Source organism: Apteryx rowi, unplaced genomic scaffold (genome assembly GCF_003343035.1).
Source record: "Apteryx rowi isolate R43461 unplaced genomic scaffold, aptRow1 scaffold_668, whole genome shotgun sequence".
NCBI classification, from domain to species: Eukaryota; Metazoa; Chordata; class Aves; order Apterygiformes; family Apterygidae; genus Apteryx; species Apteryx rowi.
The window spans coordinates 410042-432671 of record NW_020450947.1 but is presented as its reverse complement, the minus strand read 5'-3'; the positions used below and the strand labels follow the sequence as shown (position 1 = coordinate 432671).

The window sequence follows — 22630 nt, the reverse complement described above, 5'->3', positions numbered from 1 at the left end:
GCCCTGTCCCTGCAGACTGTTCAGTACCCCAAGTAACTGTCACTCTGCCCCCCTCCAACCCCCCACAGCTGCTCTGCCTGGCACTGAGGCACAGGAGGACTCAGGGTGGGGAATGGGCTTTGATGTTAGGAAAAACCTGTAATAAAACTATGTAATGGAAACTACCTGTGAGTGATAGATTATGGAGGGCATTGAATGCAGAAGGCCAGGCTGGTACCACTATTAACATTGTGATCACACATTTCAGTTGCTTAGGCAAGGCTGCTCGTCTCCAAGCCTATGGGTCAGGAGTGGGAAGGGGTCGCCGGAGCATGCAAAGCAAGGCATTAAGCAGAGCTAACATTAATAAATCAAAGTAGCCAAAAGCAGATGGTCAGTCATCTGCAAGAGGAAGTGGCTGCAGCACAAAGGCCTGTTTCAGCTCAGGTACCCTGAGATGTCTCAGGAGCAAAGTCACCACCTGAGCCTGCAAGAAGAGTACATGACCATTAGCTGTTTCTCAGATATTCAGCCAGTAAGAAGCATCACTTCAGATAGCACATCATTAAATATAGCTCTCATGGCCATAGGATGCCGCAGAGGCTGGAAGGATTCAGAAAGGACTGTATACATTCACAGATCATAGTTCAAAACCTGGTACCATTGTAGCAATCCAGAATGCCTCAACTTCTGGGATACCTCCAGAGCTCAGCTTACCTCTGAGTCTGGCTGTACCCCAGGCCTGCCCCAACCCATCAACCAAGGCTGATTTCAGAACTTTTTCCTTGCCTAGCTCCCCCGGGCTGTTCCTGGTCCCTAACACATGAGATCTCTGCCACAGTCTCTGCACCCCGGCTACACCATCCCTGGGAGAGTTCTTTTTCAAATAAAACATGGATTTGGTTTTAGCCTCTTTCAGCTGGAGCCTTTTTATCCTGTTGAGTTCCCCCAAAGGTCACACAGGCCAATTTGTGACTCCAAAGAGCCCAGTCTCAATCCCGAAAGCTCCAAGTTTGGTTGTGAGTCCAGTTCACAGCCCCTCCAGCTGCTTTGCACACTCTAGATCTCACAGGGCACCTAAAGCCCCTCTCCAGGGAACAGACACTGTGGCACAGAGTGAGCTAGGGAAGAGACAAGATCAGCTCTCTCTTGGGGATTTCACATTCATCTGGTCCAGGCCTCCAGGGATATATTAGTATTTTTAATAGCTCCCCTCTGCAAGCCCCCCTGTACAAACACACAGCCAGCGAGGTCAATTAGACTGCTCTTTAATATAGTATTTCCTCCAACATTGCAACCCCCAACCCTAAATGCAATACAGCACTGCTTTAAAAAGGTATTTACACACATCCCAGCACAACCCACCCTTGTCATCACAAGGAGCAAGGCCTCGACTGGCACTAAGAACCAACCGAGGGAAGTCTCTTGCAGCCTTTACAGTGAAATGGCAGCAATGACAGAGGGCAACATAGATACTGCGATGGTTTCTGATTGGTTTCAGTTGCATCCCTGATGAAGTAACAGCATGGAGATGAGAGACAGCATTAATCCATCTCCCAAGCCAGGGCTAGAAGCGCTTCATCTGGCGGCGTTCTTGTCGGCGCTGTTTCTTCTCATTTGGCTCCTGACTGGCAGCCGAAGAGTCTGCTGTAAACCAGGGCCCCAGGATGTTCACCCACAGGAGATAGAGTGCGCGCCCCGGAGCCTGCAAAACACATGTGGCAGCAAACTCAGTCACTTTGGATGCAGCAGGGGCAGGGGCAGTGCTAAGGTCAGGAGGGCTGGTCCTATAGAGGAAGCCAAGGGAGCTGGCAAATGTCTACAGGCTGAAATGGGCACCGTAAGATGCACTGAAATCAAAGGCAGTGGCAGGCACCCAAAATAAATGGCCTGATTTCATAGAATTTATGAACTTGCACATGTCTCTGAGAGCACAGCACTTAAGCTTCATGTATGGAAATCCCAGCATCAGTTCTGAATTACCCAGAAAGATCCAGCTTCCCAGACATCCAGCCTCTCCCTCCTTCAGGAAGAAAAATATTTCTTTGAATGAAAAAACATGATCCATGCAGCATCTGGGGTAGTCACAGTCAAGGCTGCCCTCTGCCAGGACCAGCACAAAAGAAACTTGTAAGGACTGAAACAAGATGTCTTTCCATTCTCCCAAGATTGCCTTATACATGTTCATGAGATAAAGCAGCTGTGGGGGTTTTTTTAATTGGTTGGAGATTTTTAATTTTTGCAAAAGCCGTTTTAGCTGGACAAATGTTTCAGGAGTTAAAAGCGTCGGGTATGTTAATGGTATCAAAGCCTGCAGAGTTTGATCTACTGAATGGCAGAGCATCCAGCAGTTCCCAGCCTCAGTCAGTGCAGGTGAATGAGTATGAAGACCAAACACGAAGAGACACAGTCTGTTTATTAGACTGTCACAAAGCTCTACACACTTAATCTGCTGCATGTTTTCTGTTGCCCTTCCAGAGGACTAGAGAGAAAGGCCAAGACCAGCCTAATTTTTGCGTGGTTTACTGTGAGGTCTAACCAGAGGGATCAGAAATTCCCTTTCCTTTGTATTATGGTCTCATTTTTAACAAGATTTGATGGAGAGATTAAACAATTTATCAGAAACCAGCTTTGGCCTGAAACAGGACATGAAGAAATGAAATGGATCAATAAAGTCCTCAGTTCTGAAAACAGGGAAAGACAGGGACAACTTAGAGCAACAAGGAAAATTGCAGGGTTTACCAAGAGCCAGAAGTACCAGATGTAGAGCGAGAAGCAGCTCAGCACCTGGACGATAGCTGTCAGCAGGATTACATCCTTGAGGTGCCTGAGGGAAGAAAAGCAAAATCTTTTAGTTCCAGCCCCTGCTGCTGTGCCAACACAAGCCGCCTGCTCCACTTCAGGGAACAACCCTGTCTGGTCCCAACCAAAGGAGCTGTCCCTACAACTATGCCCATTTTGCTACATGAGTTAATCTAGGAAGAAGTATAGCAATAACCAAAAAAAATCTGACAAGTCCAGCCCTCTTTAGGGCCTGGAGCTAGGATCCCCCGCCCAAAAGAGACACTGAGAAATCTGAGGAATGTGAGGGGAATATCAGCAACAAAATCAACCTCCCAACAGCCTGCAACAATAGCAGGCACCTGCCTGTTTATTTGAACAATATTGTGGCATAAAGTATAGTCGCTCACATGCTCATGGCTGGCTGCACTAGGGGAAAGCATGAATCTTCACTGTGCCATTTCACTTGCTGACAGCTAGTTCTTCTGCAGACAGACACACTCAGCTGTGCCTACTGTCACCAAATGGCTGGGGTGCTGTAAGGACAAACACACTATCATTCACACGCTGAGCTGCAACAATACACAGCTTCTACTCCTGCTCATCTGACTCTGGGATTTTCCATGCCAACCTGAGGCAGCGCTGAGGGCAGCCACAGACAGGGACAAGCTGCCGACATCTCAAATACCACTCTCCTGGGGGAACATGCTCAGGAAAGCATGTCAGAATGAACACACAGACAGCTACTTATTTTTCAACACAAGCCACACAGAGTCATGATGGGATGGGTTAGAAAAATGCCAACTCCTTCACTCCCACTAAATCATTATGTGCTGGAGTAAGAAACACTCAAGGCACATCCAAGAATGAAGTTAAGAAAACAAAGGCAAAAGCAATGGTAATGAGTTAGCCCGTCTCATTCTGAGCAGCACAGTTCAAAACGTGAGATTAGATAATCAGCACCAGAAACAACTGGTTTAGAGTAGAACATCATCACCACATCAAGCACTCGAGACACTGCAGAATTTACCATCAACAGCTCTGTGATACTGAGGTTCAGAAATTTAGCGCTTTACCCAAGGTCACACAGAGGGTCATGGCTCCCACTGAACTCAACTCTTCAAAGAGACCAGGAAGTCCCTACACCGTAAGATCAGCCTTCCTCAATCCTGGAGCAATGTACAGCATCCGTTTCAGTTACGGACATCATAAGGGAAACACCTTCAATCAGCAATCAACAGTGTTCAAGAAACACTTCCAAAAGAATATGCTGTAACTGTAGCACAGTCAACTGAAAGACAGGAAAACGTTCACTGCTTTCTGAAAGTAACCTCTAGCTTTGTTCCCTGATTTACAAAGTGCTAATTTAGAGTGCTTCACGTGGCAAATGGACACACACAGTGAGAGGAGCACTGAACGTTCATTAACAGGTAACATTTGTGTACCTGCCACTCTAGGATCAAAGTGGTTAAAATAATGAAGGGCTTGCACTCTCAGGGCTGAGGGCTCTGAAAAGGCTTGGAGACAACAGTGTGGGGCAAGAACGGGATGGTAACTTCAACTGTGCAGTTTGTGTTTTTACAGCACTACCTATGTGCTGCATTATATTTTCCACAGCCCCTGCTATTTACCTCAGACAAACATCAGTTAATTTTAGTCTACCAGAAAAAACACCCCTACTGTGTATTGCTCAGACAGAAATACTTCAGTGGCCCCAGTACCTTCCAGGGAAAGTTCTGCATCTACAGCCAGGACTGCGGAGGTGTTACAACTGCACTTGTCATCTTTTCACAATAGGTGAACAGAATCCCTATACTGAAATCTGTCAGTCATCTCCCCTGACAATGCCATCTCACTCATCCATGGATCAGTTAGCAGGGGCACCCAGTGTGCTCTGGTGCCTTATACATCCCAACAGCTTCTCCTAGAACTAGGAGGATACCCAAGATGACATCAAATTTCTTTAATTTTCCTTACTCAAATGTCCCATATTGTGTCTTTCACATGCAAAGGTACCCAAAATACTTTATATTTCTATAATAAATCAGGAGAGCCAAAAGAGATGGCAAGTATAAGACAGGAGAAAAATGCTATGCTGACAAGCAGAAAAAAGAAGTTACTACAGGACAAACAGGGTGAAAAACAAACAGCTCACATGCCACACTAGAAATAAATCATTTCCTCTGGTTTTGGCCACCTCCTCCCTGTGACTGGATCTCTTACACTGGACATTTTGAGCCACTTTGACTGCACGTAGAAAATTTCCTACTCCAACAAAACCACAGCAGGTGAGACTTTGTCCTGTAAAGAGACAGCAGTAGGTTTTGTGCTGCACAAGTCAGCCTGCTGTTAACATCCTAATGGATCTGCTAGCTGCAGAAATGAAAAAAACTCAATTCATGGCCCTTCCAGCAAGAGGAACACTTGAGAACATGACATGACACAGAGCTGCTTCCCTGAGCATGACTATTATGTAACTCCTCTTGACCGGCATGTAAGAAACTGCAGCAAGAGACCTGTTTACCAAGAAGAGCACAACAGACACCAGCAACACTCCTCAAGTACTGCCTCCTCACTCAGACAGTTGCACTGATAATCCACCCAACACAAACTGCCTGCCTGCCTCCTGCTTTGTGTTGCCTGCCCTGCCGTGTTTGGATTACAGTTCTGCCTAGGGATCTACTGAGAACATGGCCCCACTGAGTTTTTTCAAAAGACTGGCAGCAAGTGACAGTCAGTCCTAAACCCCAAAGTGTACAGTCTCTATGGACATCTGAGGGAAGGAACCAAGCACTCTGGATACATCACTGAACACATGCTAAAAAAAAATAAAATAACAAAGAATGAACCAACAGATGGAGGCTGAGGGCAGAGAGGCCTGAGAACAAAACTTGAAGCATGCACAATTATTTGACTGTTTTCTGTAACTGGGTTGTGTCTTGTTGGAAGACACCTAAATCTACAAAATATTTCTACTGCTTCAGTACTATTATCTCATTATTTTACTTAACATCGCTTTGCAGGAATTATTGTTGTGTGTTCCTTGACCAAGAAAAACACAGCAATGTCACCTCCAAGAAGACTAAATAGGCAAACACTTTGCACTGCCTGGAGAGAGAACTGGATTACACACAGGTGTAAAAGACAGAAAAAGCTAAGCAGGTGAGATGAGTCGGTTCAGACAAAATGGAGGTTTTTGGTGTGAAGGCAACTGAATTAGCTGAGATGGAGTAACTGACAGTGCGTGCCTTTCTGGTCTGTCAAACGCTATCCGCAGTAGTGATCTAAAAAAAGAAAAAAAAATTCACTGTGTGCGCAGAAGTATGCAGCGGGTCAATGCTGCTTTTTCACTGGAAGAACTTCAACTGCTCCAGCTGAACTGCTTGCGGTCTTCTACCTGGTACTGAGTAAATGCCCTAAGAAGAGTGACTATTCCAGGCTAACACATTCACATGGTGGCTCACTACTAATGCACTCCAGGTCAGGCATTCAGATAATGAGAACAGTTAGGTGCATTCTTGGAAAAAAATGGTTAAAGGCAGAATGTGCAATAAAGAGAGTGCTTCCAGCTTCTCCCACACATGCACTGGGAGACAACTTGGATTTGGAGCTGAGGTCTGGCTTCATCCTTCCAGTGCTCTCCTGGGTCTCCTCACACGCTCAGGCAGCAGGTCCTGCTCACCTGTGCAGGTGTGGACACTCACTCTGCCATCCCCTGCTCCATATTCAGGTCAATCCCCCCGTCAGCAAGGCTGCCATCATCTGTGAAAGACGGCTTTGCCATGGAGTTCATGGAGCGGTAGCTGGTGCCGTATACCACCAAACTGAACACAAACGCAAGCTGCAACATGGAAACAGAGGTCAGCCACAAAAGCCACAACTCCCCAGATAAAGCAGCAAGGGCAGAAACACAGGTCTGCTGCTACACAGCGCCTGCCCATCACTGACATCAGGACTAATCCTGAAAGGACCAGGTTTTTTGCTGGGCCTGGGTGCATACAGGGACACCACCAGTAACAGGCCCTCATGGTCCCAGCAAAGGAAAGGAACGACTGCCTCCCTCCCCGGCCCATCCTGCCTCCTGCGCAGCGCGGGGGAGAGCAGCCCGGTGCTCACCCATGTCCAGACAGAGGCGGTGGGGTAGCAGATCACCAGGTTCACCACTGCGTACACAGCCTGCGGAAAGAACACAGCGAGGCTGCAACGGAGCGGCACCGGGCCTTGCCCCGGCGCTGCCCCAGCCGCGGAGCCCCTCGGGCCTGCCCCACGTCGCTTACGGCGGGGCTCGGCCCGGGCCTGGGGCAGCGCGCTCCCGGCCCCGGCCCCACTCCCGCTCGGGCCCAGCCGCACTCACAGAGGCTCCGAGGATGACGCGGAGGTAGAACCGGAGGGTCTCCCTGTTCTCCTCGAAGATCTGCTTCTTGCCCTTCGTGCCTGCCTTACCCTTGGGCTGCGGAGCAAAAAGACCCTGTCAGCGGCGCGGCGCGGCGCGGCGCGGCCCGGCGCGGCCCGGTCGCGCCGCGCCACTCACCGCCATGGCTGCGCCGGCCCGCCGCTCCGCCGCAGCACTGCCGCCTTCCGGCGCCGCGGCCTTACCGGAAGGGCGCCGCGGGCCGCCGCGCTTCCGTGGCGGAGAGAAGGGCAGCAGCGGGCGGTTGCCCGAGCTAACGGCCGGGCCGGGGAGGGGCGCGCGGACGCCTCGCCGCAAGTGCTGGCCCAAGTCCTGATCTTCCTGCCCGCGGTGGCGCGGAGGGAGGCGGCGCTGGTCAGCCGCACCCGGCACCGGGCGGCCCGGGCGACAAGGTCCCCGCGGGCCTCCCCTGCCCCGGCCCTGAGGGTCCCCCGAGTCCCCTCCTCTAGCCCTGGGAGTCCCTGCAGGCCTCCCCCATGCCAGTCCTGGCATCCTTCTGAGTCCCCTCCGGTAGCCCCAAGGGTCCCTGCAGGTTTCCCCTGTCCTGGCCCTGGGAGATCTCCCCATTAGCTCTGGGGGTCCCAGCAGGCCTCACCCCAGTCCCACTTTGCTGCCCATGGGTTCAGGGTGTTGCTGCCTCCCCTTCTCACCCCAGCCCCCCTAGCCCATCTGTTCCCATCCCCTGCCCCTTGGCTCTCAGGAGAAAGTTATCTACAACATCCTGGTGGTGTCAGTCCTGCACGACCATCAAAAACCGTGTGAGCTGCATCACCTTGACTCCATTGACTGCTCCACTCTCTCCTGGGATGTGATTCAGTGCATTGGGCAGTGCCTGCGGCCACAGCTGCAAAGCCTGGCTCAGCAGAACAGTAACCTCACAGAGACCTTTTTCACCAGCTTTGTCTTTGCATGTTCCTGCTTGTCCTCACTGGATCTGAGTGGCCTCTTTATGTCCGGGACTCTGTTCTCCAAGCCCAAGACAATCTTCTGAGCTCAAGAGGCCCCGACTTACCTGCAGGAACTGAACTTGTCCAATTTGCGCTACTTTGTGCTCAGGTTCAACAGCCTGACTGTTTGCACGCTGCGGCCCACCACCACTTCACCTTTGAGTTTGATCTCTACCATGACTCTGACAACTACAAGTCCTCTTCCATACCAACCTTCCACAACTTCCTGAGGTTCTTGAGGGAGCGGGAGAGCAGCCTTCAGGCCTTGAATTTGAGTGGCACCAGCATCAGAGCGCAGGCTATGAAAACCCTAGTGCAAGCAGAGAAACTGTCTCTGGCAGCTCATACTTCAAAACTGCCAGAACCTCTCTGTTGAAAGCATCTCTGTGAGCATCAGCCAGGCTTGACCTGCCTAGACCTGAGTGGATGCACGGAGCTCCCTGACAGGGCAACCCTCACTGTCTCAGCCCATCTCCTGGGCCTCCAGAGCCTGTGCCTGGGGAAGCTCTGCAGACTGACTGAGGGGACTTTCGGGAGGATGGAGGAGCTCAGGAGCCTGCAGAGCCTGGATGTGTCTGAGTGCAGCCAAGCGAGTGGCAGTGAGCTGGTGAAGGCTTTTTCCTCTCCAGAATGGCAGCCTAAACTGGCCTCCTTCAGTTTCACCTTCTGCTCTTTGCTTAGAGTAAGTTCCTGAGTCATGGCAACTTCTGAGAGGTGCTGTTGTCAGAGCCTGTCTCCATATTCAGGTGGCAAGAGCTGTCACAGGCAGTGGACTGCTTGCTGGGCTGAGGTCCCAAAGCTGTGTGGGCAGGCGTTTCTATGGCTCATGCAGCCTGGGGTGTTGTCTTTGGTGCTTTGGCCTCTCACCCATTGCTGCCTTCTCCTAAGGATAGTTCTGTCCTCTGCCTGGCCAGGTCTCTGAGCAGCAGTCTGCGTGCGTTAGATCTCTCCTTGTGTGTTTCTGTCACCGATGCAAATATCCAAGCTATTTCTTCCCATCTCACCCTCTTGAATGTCCTGCATCTGTCCTGGTGTAAGTAGCTGACAGACTGGGGTCTCCTGGACATAGAGGAGCCCAGAAGGAAGCCTCATAGCAGCAGAGAGGTAAGAAATGTGGACATCCCAAATGAGACAGAGGGAATGACCTGGAGTGGCCTTTTAAGCACTGAGACATTGCTGTGGTGAGCTGTTGGCCAGGCCTCTCCTTCAACTGATGTGTGGCAATGGCACTGGGACTGGAATTCCCCTGCGGGCCATCAGCAGGGTCATGGGAGGCAGTCGATCCTCCTGCTGCAGCTCTGCGCTGGGACAGTGAGCATGTGCCTTGCTCCTTGCTGCTTTAACCTGTGTCTCCTTTCCTTGGCAGGAGGAAGTAGAGCCAAAGTTCTGCAGGAATTTTGGAAATACAGGTTTTTTTCCTGCTACCCTACCCAAACCTGGAGGAAATTTCCAGGATCCTTCCTGACTCGGACTGTCAGAAGTCCCAGAAGGAGACTCAAGCCTCTCTTCAGGCTTTCCAGCACCTGCAGGAGCTGGACCTAATTTCCTGCCACAAGCTGACTGATGCAAGTCTAAGCAAGGTATGGGTGTGGTGCTGTAAAGAGCAACGATGCAGCAAGGGGAGGAGGAGGTGACATTGTGGGAATGCCAGGTTTTCAGGTAATATTGCTCTAGGTCCTGTCACCCTTAGAGAAGTCTAGCAGATGGCACTTCTCCTGCTGAGTGTGTGCGGAGGTGGTGGCCTGGGTTAAAGCAGGGCAGTTCTGCAAGTGCAGGAGCGCATTGACAGCCACAGAGCCGAAGGGAGCTGGCTGGCTGGCTTACTTGATGTCTGTTGCCCTCTGTCCAGGTTCTCTACTTCCCAGGGCTGAGGTGGCTGTCCTTTAGCCTAGTCTCAGAGATCACTGACACCAGCTTGGTAACAGTTGCTAGGGTCTGCCAGAGCCTAGAGCAACTGTCGCTGAGCCACTGTGGAAACTTGACCAATGGGGGCTTTATAGAGGCAGCTGCCTTTTTACAGACTGACTCTAAATATCTCTGACTGCAACAAGCTCACTCACCAGTAGGTATTGCGGAGGCCCAGGTCCCCTCTTCTTGCTGCAAAAGTGTGGGCCTCACAGGCCCTGAAAGTGGGGCTGCAGCTTAGCCTGGGTGGGCTCCAGGACCAGACTGTTGGGGGGGGGACAGCCCTGAATGCTGTCTTGTTTGCAGGACACTGACAGCTCTCAGCAAGCAGTGAAGACAGCTGAAGAGCCTGGACATCTCCATGTGGAGTGGGATCGGTATGACAGATACAGAGCACTTTCTGCCTTGGATGCCCCCTGCAGACATGTGTGCAGTCATGGTTTCAGGGGATGGCAGAGCTTTCCCTCATCCTGTGAGGGGCAGACCCTGGCCTTGGACAGCTGAAGAAACATTCCTGTCTTAGATGTGGCCTGGAGACTGTGATCATGCTGCCCAGATGTCTCTTATGCCTGCTGGCCAAGATGTTCTTACTGGCCAGTGGTGAAAGCAGCTGAACTCCTCCAAACTACAGATACATCAGCAACTCCCTCAGCTTGCCCCACCAGGCTATGCTGGGGACACTGCTGCACAGCACAGCTAGGAAATGGCTTCTCACAAGGGCCTCCTGCTCAAAGATGAAAGTAGTTTGTGGTTCTGGCTGATATGCAAGACAGAGAGAAGAGCTACAATACACCAGAGACCATTAGCCTCCAGCATACCCTGTGTGCTGGGTTGAAGGCCCTAACACTCCTGTGGAAGGACAGGAACATAGTGCGCTGCCTTCAGATCAACCTGGGGCAATCTGCCGTGCTCCAGATGCCCTTTCCAGCCCAGTAAGTCTTAGCTGTAGCCCCACAGCCAGCTTGTTCTGAAGTGACCTGACTCCTTGCCTGCTCCTCCACTCAGCAGTAGGAATGAAATCTTCCTGATAGCCATCCTATAGGCTGCTTAAAGCACTGTGCTGCAGTTTCCCAGACAGCCTAATCTCATCCTCCCCAGCTTGTTCCTGCAGTGCAGGAAGCAGTGTTTTCCAAATGCATGTCTGCATCCCAGGTGCTGCCCAACATGTTGTTCTTCAAGAAATAGTCCGTTTGTGTGGTTCTCTTCTGGTACATGCAGGCAGGAGGGCAGAGCATGATGCTGCACCTTGTCCAGCTCTACAACACAGGCCCTGTCTCACCCTCCCACTGTGGCCCTGGCCTTTCTGCCTGCATTCAGCCTGACCCAGTCCCCAAACCTTTCAAGAGGACACGGTTCTGAGTTCTTCACAAGTGTTTATTGTCCAAATACGCAGGAGGTGGAGGTGCAGTCACAGCCCATGCCACCCCAGCGATGTGTGGTTACAGTGCTTAGACAGTCATAGGCTCACAGGCTAATCCCTTGTTGTAAACAGCCATTGGAGAAGCTGTAGGCACAAGGAGGCACAGGGCACCAGGGTACCATTAACAGTAGGGGCACCAGGGTGGGAGATGTTTGGGGCCATAGAGGAGGTAGCTTGTATTGCAGTGGTGCAGCAGCATGGCTGAAGTGTGCAAGTATCTGGGGGAAGGCACCAGGATTAGCCCAAGCATCTCAGTGCTGTGCGACAAGGGCAGACTGGGGGTCTCCCTGCCGCATTAGGCACAGTTGCGATAAGCCTGTGACCATTTCAAATTCTGCTGGGGAGAAGGGACTTGTGCCCTAACTGACCTCTGGGAGCACTTGCAGAAGGGATGGGAGGAGAGATGGGTTCAGCAGAAAATTTGCAGTGCATAAGTGACTGGCCCATCAGTCAACCCATTTGGTGCTAGGATACTGCTCTGTCCATAAGCTCCCCCACTGCATAAGGGCCGTGGCCTGGCTGGGTAATCACACGACACTGACCCTGTGGGAGAATGCCATCTGGTCATCTAGCCTTAGCAGGGGTGTTTTCTTCTTTTCTCACCCCTTTCTTCTCCAAAAGGGGCGTCTCTACCCTGAGGAGCTGTTATGGGGAGGGTCAGGCTGTGCAGACTTGTACCTTTGTAATGCTGTCCCCACACTGTCACAGCCCTACACCTGTACCTTTATTCCTGCTGGCTTCCTTGCCCTCTTCCCAGAGCCTGACTGCAACAAAGTGGGGGAGGGCAGCACCAGCACAGAAGGGCTCAGCTGTCTGGAAGGTGCTTCATCTCACCTGCCCATGGTAGGGGAGCAAAGCAGACAAGTTGCCAGCCTCCATTTAACAGTAGCATGGTAAGTGCAGGAGCCTGAAGCTCAGTGGCTGAGCCCTGTGCTCTCATGGTGAGGAGAGGGTGAGCAGGGCACAGGTGAAGAGGGGTGGGGAGTTTGGTCTGGGGTGCTGGTGAGCTCAGGCTGGGCAAGTAGGAGGTGTGGAAGAGGAGACAGACCGCCCTGCTTGCTCACAGCCTACTGCACACAGGAAAGGGACAGGCAGCACAGGCACAGGCCACCATCCAGCACCTGGGCTCATCCCTTTGGGCAGGAATGGAGGACAGAGCTCGGAGGAAGGGTTTTGCTGTTGGCAGACAGCAAAATGATTCTAGCTCCGACCACCACAGAACCAAATAGGGCAGCCTGTAGAGGAAAGAGAAGGACAGGGGAGGTGGGCACAGGGGGGGATGCAGGAACTCACTGCTCTGCATGGCTGAAGTCATAGCAGAAGTTTAAGTTGCTGGGGGGCTTTGGAACAGGAGGGGGGGTGTCAGGGATGCTGATGTTCTCCAGGTCCAGGAGTCGCAGCTTGAGTTCCATTGACAGCAGGACATCAAGATCTGTCTGTGTTCGCTCACTCGTCATCTCCTTGCCCAGGAGCATGTTCAGCCCATCTGTCCAGAGGCAGAACTGGAGGAGCAAAGAACAGGCATTTCCAGCACCTGTCAGGTGATGAGGGAACCCCTCTCTCCATCTGTGTGGCACCCGCCACAGCACCCACCCCAGGCCATGTGCCCAGAGCAGCCCTACACTGAGTTCCTCCTTCCCCACACCTCCTTCACCATGCCACTCTCACCCTGCCCTCGCCTAGGCTAAGGGCAGGTTGGCCCCCGCCATTAACTGGCCGCCCATGCTCCAGCAGAGGCATGCAGCTAAAAGCAATGCTCTTTTCTCCCTTGCCACCATGCACTGAGCTCCCAGCCATGCGGAGCCTGGCCCAGAGCCCTGGGGAAGCCCAGTGGCATGTTTGACATGCAGTGCTGCCCTGGGGGAGACTAGCATCTGTCTTTCTTTCCAGTCAAAGAAGGCATCAGCTTTCTTTCCAGCATGTGGCCTCAGCCCTACCTTCCCCCAGCCACTTACCCCCACTTCCACAGCCCCTCCTCAAGCCAGTGTCACTCCCTGAGCTCCATGTGTGACCTTCCCAGCCTGGCTGGGTCTTTGTTCATCCCCAAATCTCGCAGCCAGCTGGAGAGCAGCAGTCCTCACATTCCTCTGAGGCCTCAGCCACGCACACAAAGGAGTTACTGTCCCTCTGGCATTAGCTGGGACGCTAGCTGGATGCCAGGGAATCCCAGTTCCTCTGGGCTATGCAGTGAAGGGCAGGAGTGGGCACTTCCTCTCCCAGTGTCACAAATCACCCTTTGATGTCCAAATCCAGGGCAAAGCCAGCAACTGCCAGTTTACCTGCCTCAGCCCCTTCTCTCCTCTGTTTTGCTGAGTGCACATGGCACCTTGAGAACCACAGTATTCAAAGGACTTTGCAGCAGGCCTCCTTTTCCAAGGGTGGGAGAAGAGATGAGCCCTTCCTTGCCTGCTCGCCCCCTGGCAAGGACATCTGGCTACAGCATGCCTTCCAGCACCCCTGGCCCTCAGAGCTCACCTCATACCGTGTGGGGGCAATGAAGTTCAGACAGTATTCTTCCACATCATACACAATGGAGAAGGCAAGTTCCAGGACATCCTGCAGGAAAAGCACAGGGGTTGGCAAAAAAAGCTTTCTTGGCTTCTCAGCTGGATGTGCTCTGCCCTAGTGGGGGTCACAGCAGGGGCTACCTTCCCAGCCTCTTCCTGTGTGGCCCAGAAGACCCAACATGCCTCCGATCTCCCCCCCACCTAGACAGGCCAAAACCTGCCACACAGTAGCCCATCTCCACATCTCCTTCAGAGGCCTCTAGATTTTGGAGTGGACAGTTAGTCCTGGATCCTGGCCAGCTGCCAAGGACAGCTGTACCTCAGGACATGTCTGGGTAGAGGGTGGCACGTGGTAGATGTAGAGCAAGAGGTGGTGGGCAGAAGAGTGCAGTCCAGTGTGCACAAGGAGGAGGGAGGGGAGCGAGCCGGGCCCTCTGGACTGTGCGGGGTCGGGGGCAGTGCTGACCTTGTTCTGCTTCCCAGAGCTCTTCTCCTTCGTGTGTGGACACTCCTTTCCAACAAGTAGTGCCTTCATGTCTGCCACGGGAACTGGGGCAGGCATAGGAGCTGTGAGTGCCTACTGTCCTCCCTCCTTACCCACAAAACTGCTGCCCCAGGCAGGGACCCCAGGCCACTGCAGACCGCTTGGGTCAGCAATGTGAGGATGCAGGGCAATTAGCCACAGTCCCAGAAGGACATCTGGGCTCAGACCTGGCTCTGGGCCAGTTTCAGTAAGGGAAGGCTGTGGAGATGCTGTTGGCAGTGGCAGGAAGCAATCTGCCCCCACACCATGTCTCCTTCAGGTACCTGGTGCTCAGAGCTCAGTGGAGTCCGAGCAACAGTTCTTGTACCCGTATGCTACTCAGCAGAGCTCAAGCTACTCTGCAGTGCTCTTTCCAGAGCCAGCCAGCCCTGGTCTGAACTGCCACAGCCCCCAGTCCCACAGCACCAGTAGGTACTGGGTCAAACATGTGGCACCTGGGCAGGGGGCCAGTTCCCACCCTCTGGCATCCCCAGCACTTTGGAGCTTCAGTGTGAAGGAGGATCCCTTCCCTGTCTCCCTCCCTCCCTCTCTCTCTCTTTTCTCTCTCTCTCTCTTCCACCATCACCTACTTTTTTCCGGCAGGCTCTCAATGGGGGGAGAATGCACGCCCTCCTCCACATCCCCATAGTGCAGCACCTTGTGGTTGGGTGACAGGCGGCAGTACCAGAGCTTATCTGCAGCAGAAAGGCCGTAGGGATATGTTCAGCCCCCAGCCGAGTGCCCAGTCTCCAGGTGAATGGAGTAGCCCCCCATTCACACACCCGTGTTCCCAGCCCCCCAACCCAGGCGCCATGCAGTTCAGCCTGACCCAGCCTTCTCGAGAGTCTGGCATACTGCCCACCACAGAAATGGCCACAGTTAATTGTGGCTTCCCCTGTGGCAGGAAAAGTGGGCACTTTTTCGGCCTCTGCTCCCACCCTGGCACCCCTGTCCAGGGAGCAGGCACAGGGCTGACACTTACCCTGCCTGCGGCGGCTGCTGATCTTGCGGAAGAGGGTGCCCTCACAGAGACGCAGAAGACGCTGCTGTCGTATCAGTTCCAGGAGCTCAGGCTTCAGCCTCTCACGCAACTCTCTGGGCCAACAGCCAGAAGGAGAGGAGCATGGACTCTTCAACACTGACCCACCACCTCTCCAAGGGCCTTCTCTGCCCCACAGAATCTCCCTCCCACCACAGGTAGGGTTTGCAGCCCTGCCTGAGAGTCCCTGCCTGGAGCAGCACGGCCCTGTCACAGCTCCAGCTCCCTGCCCACACCCCACTCACAGCACGGGCACAGCCAGTGTCTCCTCCTGGTGCAGCCGCTCTGTCTGCCGCAGCTTGAGGATCTCACTGTAGTTCAGCACATTCACTCTGGTCTTGAATAGCTCCAGGGAGGTGGGCTTGAGGGACAGGGTCCTGGTAATCTGCTCCCGCACCACCTGCAGCACCTGGGGGGGTGCAGAGTGTCACTCCTAGCCTGGCGATGCTCCCCAGAGCCCCTGAACACACACGCACCCTGTGGCCCTGGCTCCCATCCATGGTCCTAACATCCCCATTCACCTTGTCAAAGTCCTCCTGGGTAGCGCGCATCTCCTTCCAGGTCTTGTTCACCAACTGGATGCAGATGCAGAAGAGCTCTTCGAAGAAATGGTCCTGCCCGAAGAACATAGGGTAAAAGGCCTGAGCCGTCTCCGAGCCTGCAGTGAGAAGGACAGATGATGCCAGATTCCCCAATTTTTCCAGGGAATTTCAGTATCCAGGAGAACCCAGATATTTCCCAGCCCTATCTTCCCTTCCCCCAGTGTCAGCCACACTGGAGCCTGCTGCACTGCTGGGCAGGCATGTACACAGCCCCCCAGCCATGGCACCATGCCTGCCCTCACTCCTGCCAGCCAGGAGGCAGCAGGGCAGGGAGAGGGGTGGGCTGGGGAACACACATACATGGCTCTCCCACGTGCAGGATCTCGCAGAGGATCAGGGTGAGCTGGATGCTGCTCCGAGCAAACGGGCATTCATGTTTGTCTTCACGACTGCTGTTCTCAAGGACAAACTGGAGGAAAAGGTCATTGCCTCACATTACACAGGCCACAGAATCAGAGCGATGTCCCAGCAATACAGGGCTCAGACCCCTCACGCTCCTTCTGCACTTTCTAGTTCAGCCATCCCCTCCTAACAGCAGTATTTAGCTTCTCCTTGAAAACTAGTCCCAGTCTCCTCATCCTCCTGCCTCAGTGCTGGAGCTGAGCACAGGCAGAACAGGTCAGAGTGTGGCTAATGCTCTGCATCCACTAACTGGTTGTGCCCAAATTGCCCAGATCTGCTTAGACTCAAACTAGACCTGGAAACCAAGCTGTAAGCAAATACTAAAATATAGAGGGGCCCTTTAGTGGAGTGCCGTCAGCCTCAAATGGCTGGCTCCTCTCCTCAGGAGGGACTCAGATGCATTTTGAAAGTCAAACAGGGCAACACTAGGACACCAGCTCAAGAGGCAGTAGTATCCCAGTCTGGGTCTGGCCAAGGACGGGTCCGAGAAACAGGAGATCCCCGAGCACCTCTCTGCCAGGGAATTCTCCAAGTGACAGAACTCACCCTGCTGTAGGCATTGGGGGTATGCCTGGAGAAATACACCATGTTGTCAAGGGCAAGGAGTCCCGGGGGGGCACGGTACAGGTCCTGTGCTGGGTTGCTGTTGTTCTGAGAGGACACAAAAGGATGCAATTTAGCAACTGCTTTCTTCTCCAAGCAGCAGAGCCCCCCCTGCTGCAGCCCAAGGATTTGCTCTTCAAAACAAGGGCTGCAAGTAGAGCAAAGGACAGTACTAACGGTCCCTGCAGTACATGGCAGCTCTGCAGCACTCACTGTTTAGTGGTGCTGAAGGAGCAGAAGGGAGGTCCTGCACAGCAGCCCAGTGGGACCAACAGGGATGCCAGGCCCAGGGAAGATGTTGGAAGGCCCCGACAAGGCTGGGTGGTGGGACAGGCATGTGGATAGGGTGGGGGAACAGGGCAGACGCACCACAAAGCCCAGCTTGCGGAACTCCTTGGCACACAGGGAGCGCCGGCGCTCAGTGCTGAAGTTGCTGGTGGGCGTCTCACTCTCTGACTCAAAGGCAGTTTGGCGCAGTGACTGGAGGAGCTCCCGCTGCTCCTGCAGGGAGAGCAGAGAGAAGGGATGCCAGCAAGCCCCATGCAAGCAGGGTCTCCCAGGACTAAAACCAACAATGAACTCCACTGGGAAAGGAACACACCCCAAAGGCAAATCTTCATCCACCTCCACTTCCACAGGTGGAAGAGAAAGTTCCATTCAGGGCAGCAGCATCAGGGAGAAGGAGAGAGGGAGTAGGACAGAGCAGAGGGCCAGACCCACAAGAAGAGCGCTCCCAGACCTGTGAATAGGGATCCATGGGGGTCCTCATGCGGCGCTCGTGGAGGTTGAGGCTGATGGACTGCAGCACATACAGGTAATGGGCCATCTCGTCCCCCAGCGGCTCCGAGCTGTGGATGATGTTCTACAAGGGACTGCAAGTGAGAAGGTTCCCCCAGGCTGCTGCCCCCAGTCCCTCTAGGTTTAGGGCCAACTGCCAAAGGCCCTGCTGCATCACAGGACTGTAGGAGGCAGGCAGCTCCCCTCAGAGCTGGGCAAGAGCTGGGTGCACTGAACTACAGGCAGCTGGGGTGTCCCCTCAGAGGGACATAACAGCACCCATAGGAGGCATCAAGGAAGGGGTGTGGGACACACAGCTAACCCAAGCAGACAGGGAGCCACCAATGCCACGGGCTGAGAGGGGCACACACAAAGAGGCAGAGGCTAGGGAGGAAAGATAGAGGCAGAGGCACAGAGCAGACCATTGTATGACCCCTGCTTCATACCTTGTGGATAAACTGCCTGACGTTCCTCTCCCTCAGGTAGTCCATCATATCCTAGGAAGGGAAGAGACTGTGAAACATTCCCTAGTTCAGCATGCTACTCTTTCCCAGAAAAGTCAGTGTTCCCTTTACAGACCCCCACTGCTGCTATGCCAGGCTCTAGGCCATAGGCAGGGTAGGGATAAAAAGGAACAGGCAGTTTGAGGAGTGACACTGGCGAGCAGGAAACCTGTCCTCAGCTCCCATCAGCCTGGCACCCAGAGCCAGTGTGCTCCAGCAGGGCCCAGATAGACCCTGTCCCACAAGGATGCTGACACAAGCTGTGCCAGCCAAAGAGAAGAGGCAGAGCAGGGAGACTAACTTTAAATGTCTCTGGGCACCTCCTCACAGTCCTGCAGTCCTAGAGGATGCAAACACTACAGTGCAGAACCCCAGCTGCCCACACCTCCCATCACAGATGAGGGAATCCCTGCCCTGCACCACCAGCTCCCATGCCATACTCAGCCATGCTGTGCTCTGCATCTGGGCCATCACAGTCCCTGTGACAGCACCACACCTAATGCTGCTCCTAGCATTTGAATTCTTGTATCCACCAAAACTACTCTACAGAGAGTAAAACACCAGAAGCCTCTCGGCAGAGCACCCCAGCAATGGCTGCGCTGCTGTGCTCAGGCCTGCAATGCCCATTGCCCTGCGGTCACCCACCACTCTGCAGCCACACAGTCCTGCCCACTGCTCTCAGGGAAAGCAGCTCCTTACCCGTCGCTCAGCATCAGTAGCAGCCAGCAGCAGTGCAATGAGCAGGGCCATCGCCTTCAGCTGCAACTGGGTATTTGTCCTGGGGAAGGAGGAGGAGGATGAAGAGATTCACCATGTGAGAGGATGGTCTTGCCCTCCCCAAGGCAGACTCTTCTCCCCTTGACTGCCGGACTCCACTGCACTGAGCTGGGGGACTTGAGGAAACGATGCCCCAAGGCTGGAGCCATCAGCAAAGAGCTGCTGGCAGCAGAGCCAGGAGCACTGCAGGGCCAAGAGAGAGATACTCCCCACACCTACGACTGAGGAGCACCCCTATACGGAAGAACAGATATTGCTTCGGACACGTCTGTGAGTGCAGCTTCCTAGAGAGCTCTGAGAAGCAATAACCAAGAAGTGCCATGAAGGAGAAGTGTTTGTGTGACACAAGATCTCTGTGAAAAGGTAGGGGACAGCATTTGGGAGCCACAGGAAAGGCTTGAGAGGAAATCCAAGGCAAGCAGCAGACTCCTATCTGGCAGGAGTCTTGGACACAGTTTAGGCATCCCCATTTTCTAGATAGAAAACCTCAAAACTGAAGAGATGCAGAGGTATGAGGAAGATGAAGGAAAAAAGAACCTGTCTCAGCAGAGGGATTTAACAAAATCTGGTTATTTAGTATAGCCCCCCAAAATTGTGAGGAATACACTACTGTTTACACCGGGGAAAGGCAGGAAGAGCCAATGCCAGAAAAAAAAGCCACTCAGCTAAAGAACAAAAACACCCAGGTGAAACAGGACATGAATGAATCTGACCTGGAAATGGGATGGTTTCTAATTGCCAAGCAGCGGGATTCCAGGACAGTCTATCTCTCCCCCAGCTTCATGGCAATGGGGACAGAACAGACTGATCACACAGAATGTATTTATGAAGAGACAATACAATGTTGCGCCAGAGATAATCAGCAACACATCTCCAAGACCCAGGGAACGCCCTCCAGTGCCACATTCCCAGTGGCTCTAGGATGCAGGGGGAACAAGGCCCCAGCCCCTCCACTTACACCTGCAGGTGGGTGAGAAGACGATCCAGAGTCACTTCTTTTCTGACTAGCTCAAAGAGGAGGCGACTGCTGGGTACCATGTTCTCCAAGATTGACAAGGAGAGCCGCTGGACAGAGGCATCCATTGAATTCATATTGACATAACTCACTATCTGCAATGCACAGAAACATCAGTCAAAGGCAGGCTGAGCCTAGGTAACTAGAGCAACAAGGTATCCCAAAGGCGCAAGCTGCAGAATCTGCAGAATGTACTACCTTTTTGATGAAGGCTGCACTAAGTGTCTCCCAGGAAACAAAATCATGCTCCATCAGTTCCATGAAGGCCTTCAGGGTGTGAGCTAGTATCTCCCCTGTACTGGAGAAACAGAAGAAAAAACACAGTGAATGGTCCAGATACCCTACAGTCGCCGCGGTAAGGTGGGAGTGCAACCACCCAGTTACACATTGCTGGGTACATCAGATATAACTAGAAAAACAGAGAAGAGGGAGCAGAAGAAAGAAAGGCTAGAATGAGGAGAGAGAATGGAGGTGAGCAGAGGAGGATGCAGAATGGAGAGAATAGAGAGAGAATGGAAGAAAGAATGTTTAGAAAAATCAAACTTAGTCACCCCAGGAAGTCAAGGCAGGGAGGAGTTCTGCAGTTTCCGGAAAGCTGTGTTACCATGGTACAAAGACCACGCACACAAGCCCTAAGGAAACTCAAACCTTCCCAAATCTCTCCTTGCCACCTGCAAACATTTTAGAGAGTACACTGTCCAATTTTAGGTTCCAGATCCTCTGTGAAAGGAGAGCTCAAGGAAGACACAGCACTGCATCTTGAGAGGAAAACAGTCAGAAAGCCACTAGTTTGGCAATCAGGGCTTTCTCAAGCTGCCTGCAGACCTCTGGCAGCTAAAACCCTCAGAGCAGAACCAAGAGCGCTATTGCCAGTGCTGCCCTCTGTGCCACAGCACAGGGCCTCTGGAGAAAGGGACCACAGGGATCAATAATCCAGGAATACTGAACAGAGCAGCCAGGCAATGCCCAGCTCAGAGGTTGTACAGCGTTACAAGGGAGAAGGAAACCCAACAACCACGTGGAAATTCTTCTGCTGATACTCACTCATTCCCCTCTTCCACAATAGAGAAAATCTGTTTCAAGCCATTTCTGTTGATGAACTCCTGAGCAAAGGTAACATCTTGGGAAAGGCTTGCAAGCCTCTTCAGTGAGTCAGACTTGACATCCAAGTTGTTGCTCTGGATCCCGCTGTACAACCCCTCTGCTTCTTGATCCTACCAGGAAGGAAAGAATCAAGCCAAAGGGGCTCACTGAAAGACAGCAAGAAACTCAGATGGAGGCAGAGGCTGGAGAGCTTAAGTATAAGTTTTGGAAGGAGGCTCAGGCTAGAACAGCTCCAGTGAGGAGAAGGACTGAGACACAGAGCAATCAGAGCAGAAACCAGCAGGAACTGAGGAAGGAAGTCAGACCGGAGCGGTAGTAAGCATAGTTGGTGAGTCCGCCCATGGGTCCAAAGCCTTTCGCAAGATATTATTTAGTTTCTCCTCGAACTCCTCTGAGTTCTACTGAGGGAGAAAGAAGGTTGAGACTAGTCTCCCCACACTATTTCTGCTGGATCTGAGGCACAGAGAGGAGCCACGATCGGCCAGATGTCACAGAGCAGGCCCTGGCAGAGTGTCACTGGGGTGGGCTTGGAGTGCCTCATCCTCCCCATTGCAGGAAGCTGCAGGCTGATACCAGAGCACGTTTCAGAGAAGGAGATAGGGAGACAGAGGGATGTACCGGAGAGGTGGTCAGCCATAAAATGCTTCCGTTCTTAATCTCCCCGCGATTCTGTAACGAGAAAGTAAATTGTTAGGAGAATGCAAAGCCACAGGGAGCTGGGGACAGGGCAGGTGGTCACTCACCGACTCAGTGATGTATGTCTGGCGCCCATCTGCGTACTGCAGGGCATAGCGCTCCGCGTTGGGCAGGCTCCACCTGCAGCAACACACAGCTGGTCATGGCAGAGTATGGCCTTGTTGTGGCCTGTCACAGCCTGCCACAGGCTGGCCAGAGCCTGGTCACGGCTCACCACAGGCTGGTCATAGTTCTTCGTGGCCTACCACAGGCTGATCATGGCCTCTCACAGCCTGTCATGACCTGTCACTGTCCACCACAGGCTGTCACTGGCTGTCACAGCTCTGACACAGCCTGGTCACAGGTCCATCACAGGCTGTCACAGGCCTGCCACAGGCTGGTCATGGTCTGTCACAGTCCCACCACGGCCTGGTTAGGGCCTGCCACAGCCTGTCATGGCCTCATCACAGCCTGTTACAGGCTGCCATGGTCAGTCACAGCCTGCCACAGGCAGGTCACGGCCCTCTGGGGCAGGGTGCTGGGCCAGGGCAGGAGCCGGTGTACTCACACGTCGCAGATGTCCTTGAGCACGGAGGCCAGGGGCTTGCTCTGCAAGCAAGGGGAGAGGACTGCCGTGAGAGGAGCGGCGGCGGCGGCGCC

At 53.3% G+C, this 22630-nt stretch overlaps 2 protein-coding genes and 1 long non-coding RNA gene across 8 annotated transcripts; 1 reads left to right on the top strand and 2 right to left on the bottom strand.

Moving 5' to 3' along the window:
* Nucleotides 1–1231: 1231 nt before the first annotated feature.
* On the bottom strand, nt 1232–7365 carry TMEM208 (transmembrane protein 208). The gene is made up of 6 exons (XM_026085391.1): nt 7292–7365; nt 7115–7210; nt 6877–6936; nt 6465–6601; nt 2722–2806; nt 1232–1684 (listed from the first exon to the last, which is right to left on the bottom strand). The coding sequence occupies exons 1-6, from the start codon at nt 7295–7297 to the stop codon at nt 1547–1549; spliced, it is 522 nt and encodes a 173-aa protein (XP_025941176.1). The 5' UTR covers nt 7298–7365; the 3' UTR covers nt 1232–1546.
* Nucleotides 7366–7645: 280 nt separating this feature from the next.
* Nucleotides 7646–11281, top strand: LOC112975396. 2 transcript variants are annotated; one of them, XR_003256581.1, is made up of 4 exons: nt 7646–8800; nt 9033–9222; nt 9485–9698; nt 10330–11281. It is a non-coding gene; the product is annotated as an uncharacterized LOC112975396 (long non-coding RNA). The 2 variants fall into 2 exon arrangements; XR_003256580.1 differs by having other exon boundaries at nt 9033–9698.
* Nucleotides 11282–11379: 98 nt separating this feature from the next.
* Nucleotides 11380–21319, bottom strand: ELMO3 (engulfment and cell motility 3). 5 transcript variants are annotated; one of them, XM_026085385.1, is made up of 15 exons: nt 21236–21319; nt 20390–20489; nt 20135–20286; nt 19099–19177; nt 18343–18393; nt 17489–17620; nt 17063–17167; nt 16415–16523; nt 16034–16170; nt 15758–15921; nt 15456–15568; nt 15064–15168; nt 14417–14499; nt 13919–13999; nt 11380–12945 (listed from the first exon to the last, which is right to left on the bottom strand). In XM_026085385.1, exons 2-15 carry the CDS (start codon nt 20450–20452, stop codon nt 12733–12735), a joined length of 1587 nt encoding a protein of 528 aa, XP_025941170.1. In that variant the 5' UTR covers nt 20453–20489; nt 21236–21319; the 3' UTR covers nt 11380–12732. The 5 variants fall into 5 exon arrangements, with proteins under 5 accessions (XP_025941170.1, XP_025941174.1, XP_025941172.1 ...); XM_026085386.1 differs by lacking the exon at nt 14417–14499 and adding an exon at nt 17859–17981 and having other exon boundaries at nt 12858–12945; XM_026085389.1 differs by lacking the exons at nt 19099–19177; nt 20135–20286; nt 20390–20489; nt 21236–21319 and adding an exon at nt 17859–17967.
* Between the last annotated feature and the right edge of the window lie 1311 nt (nt 21320–22630).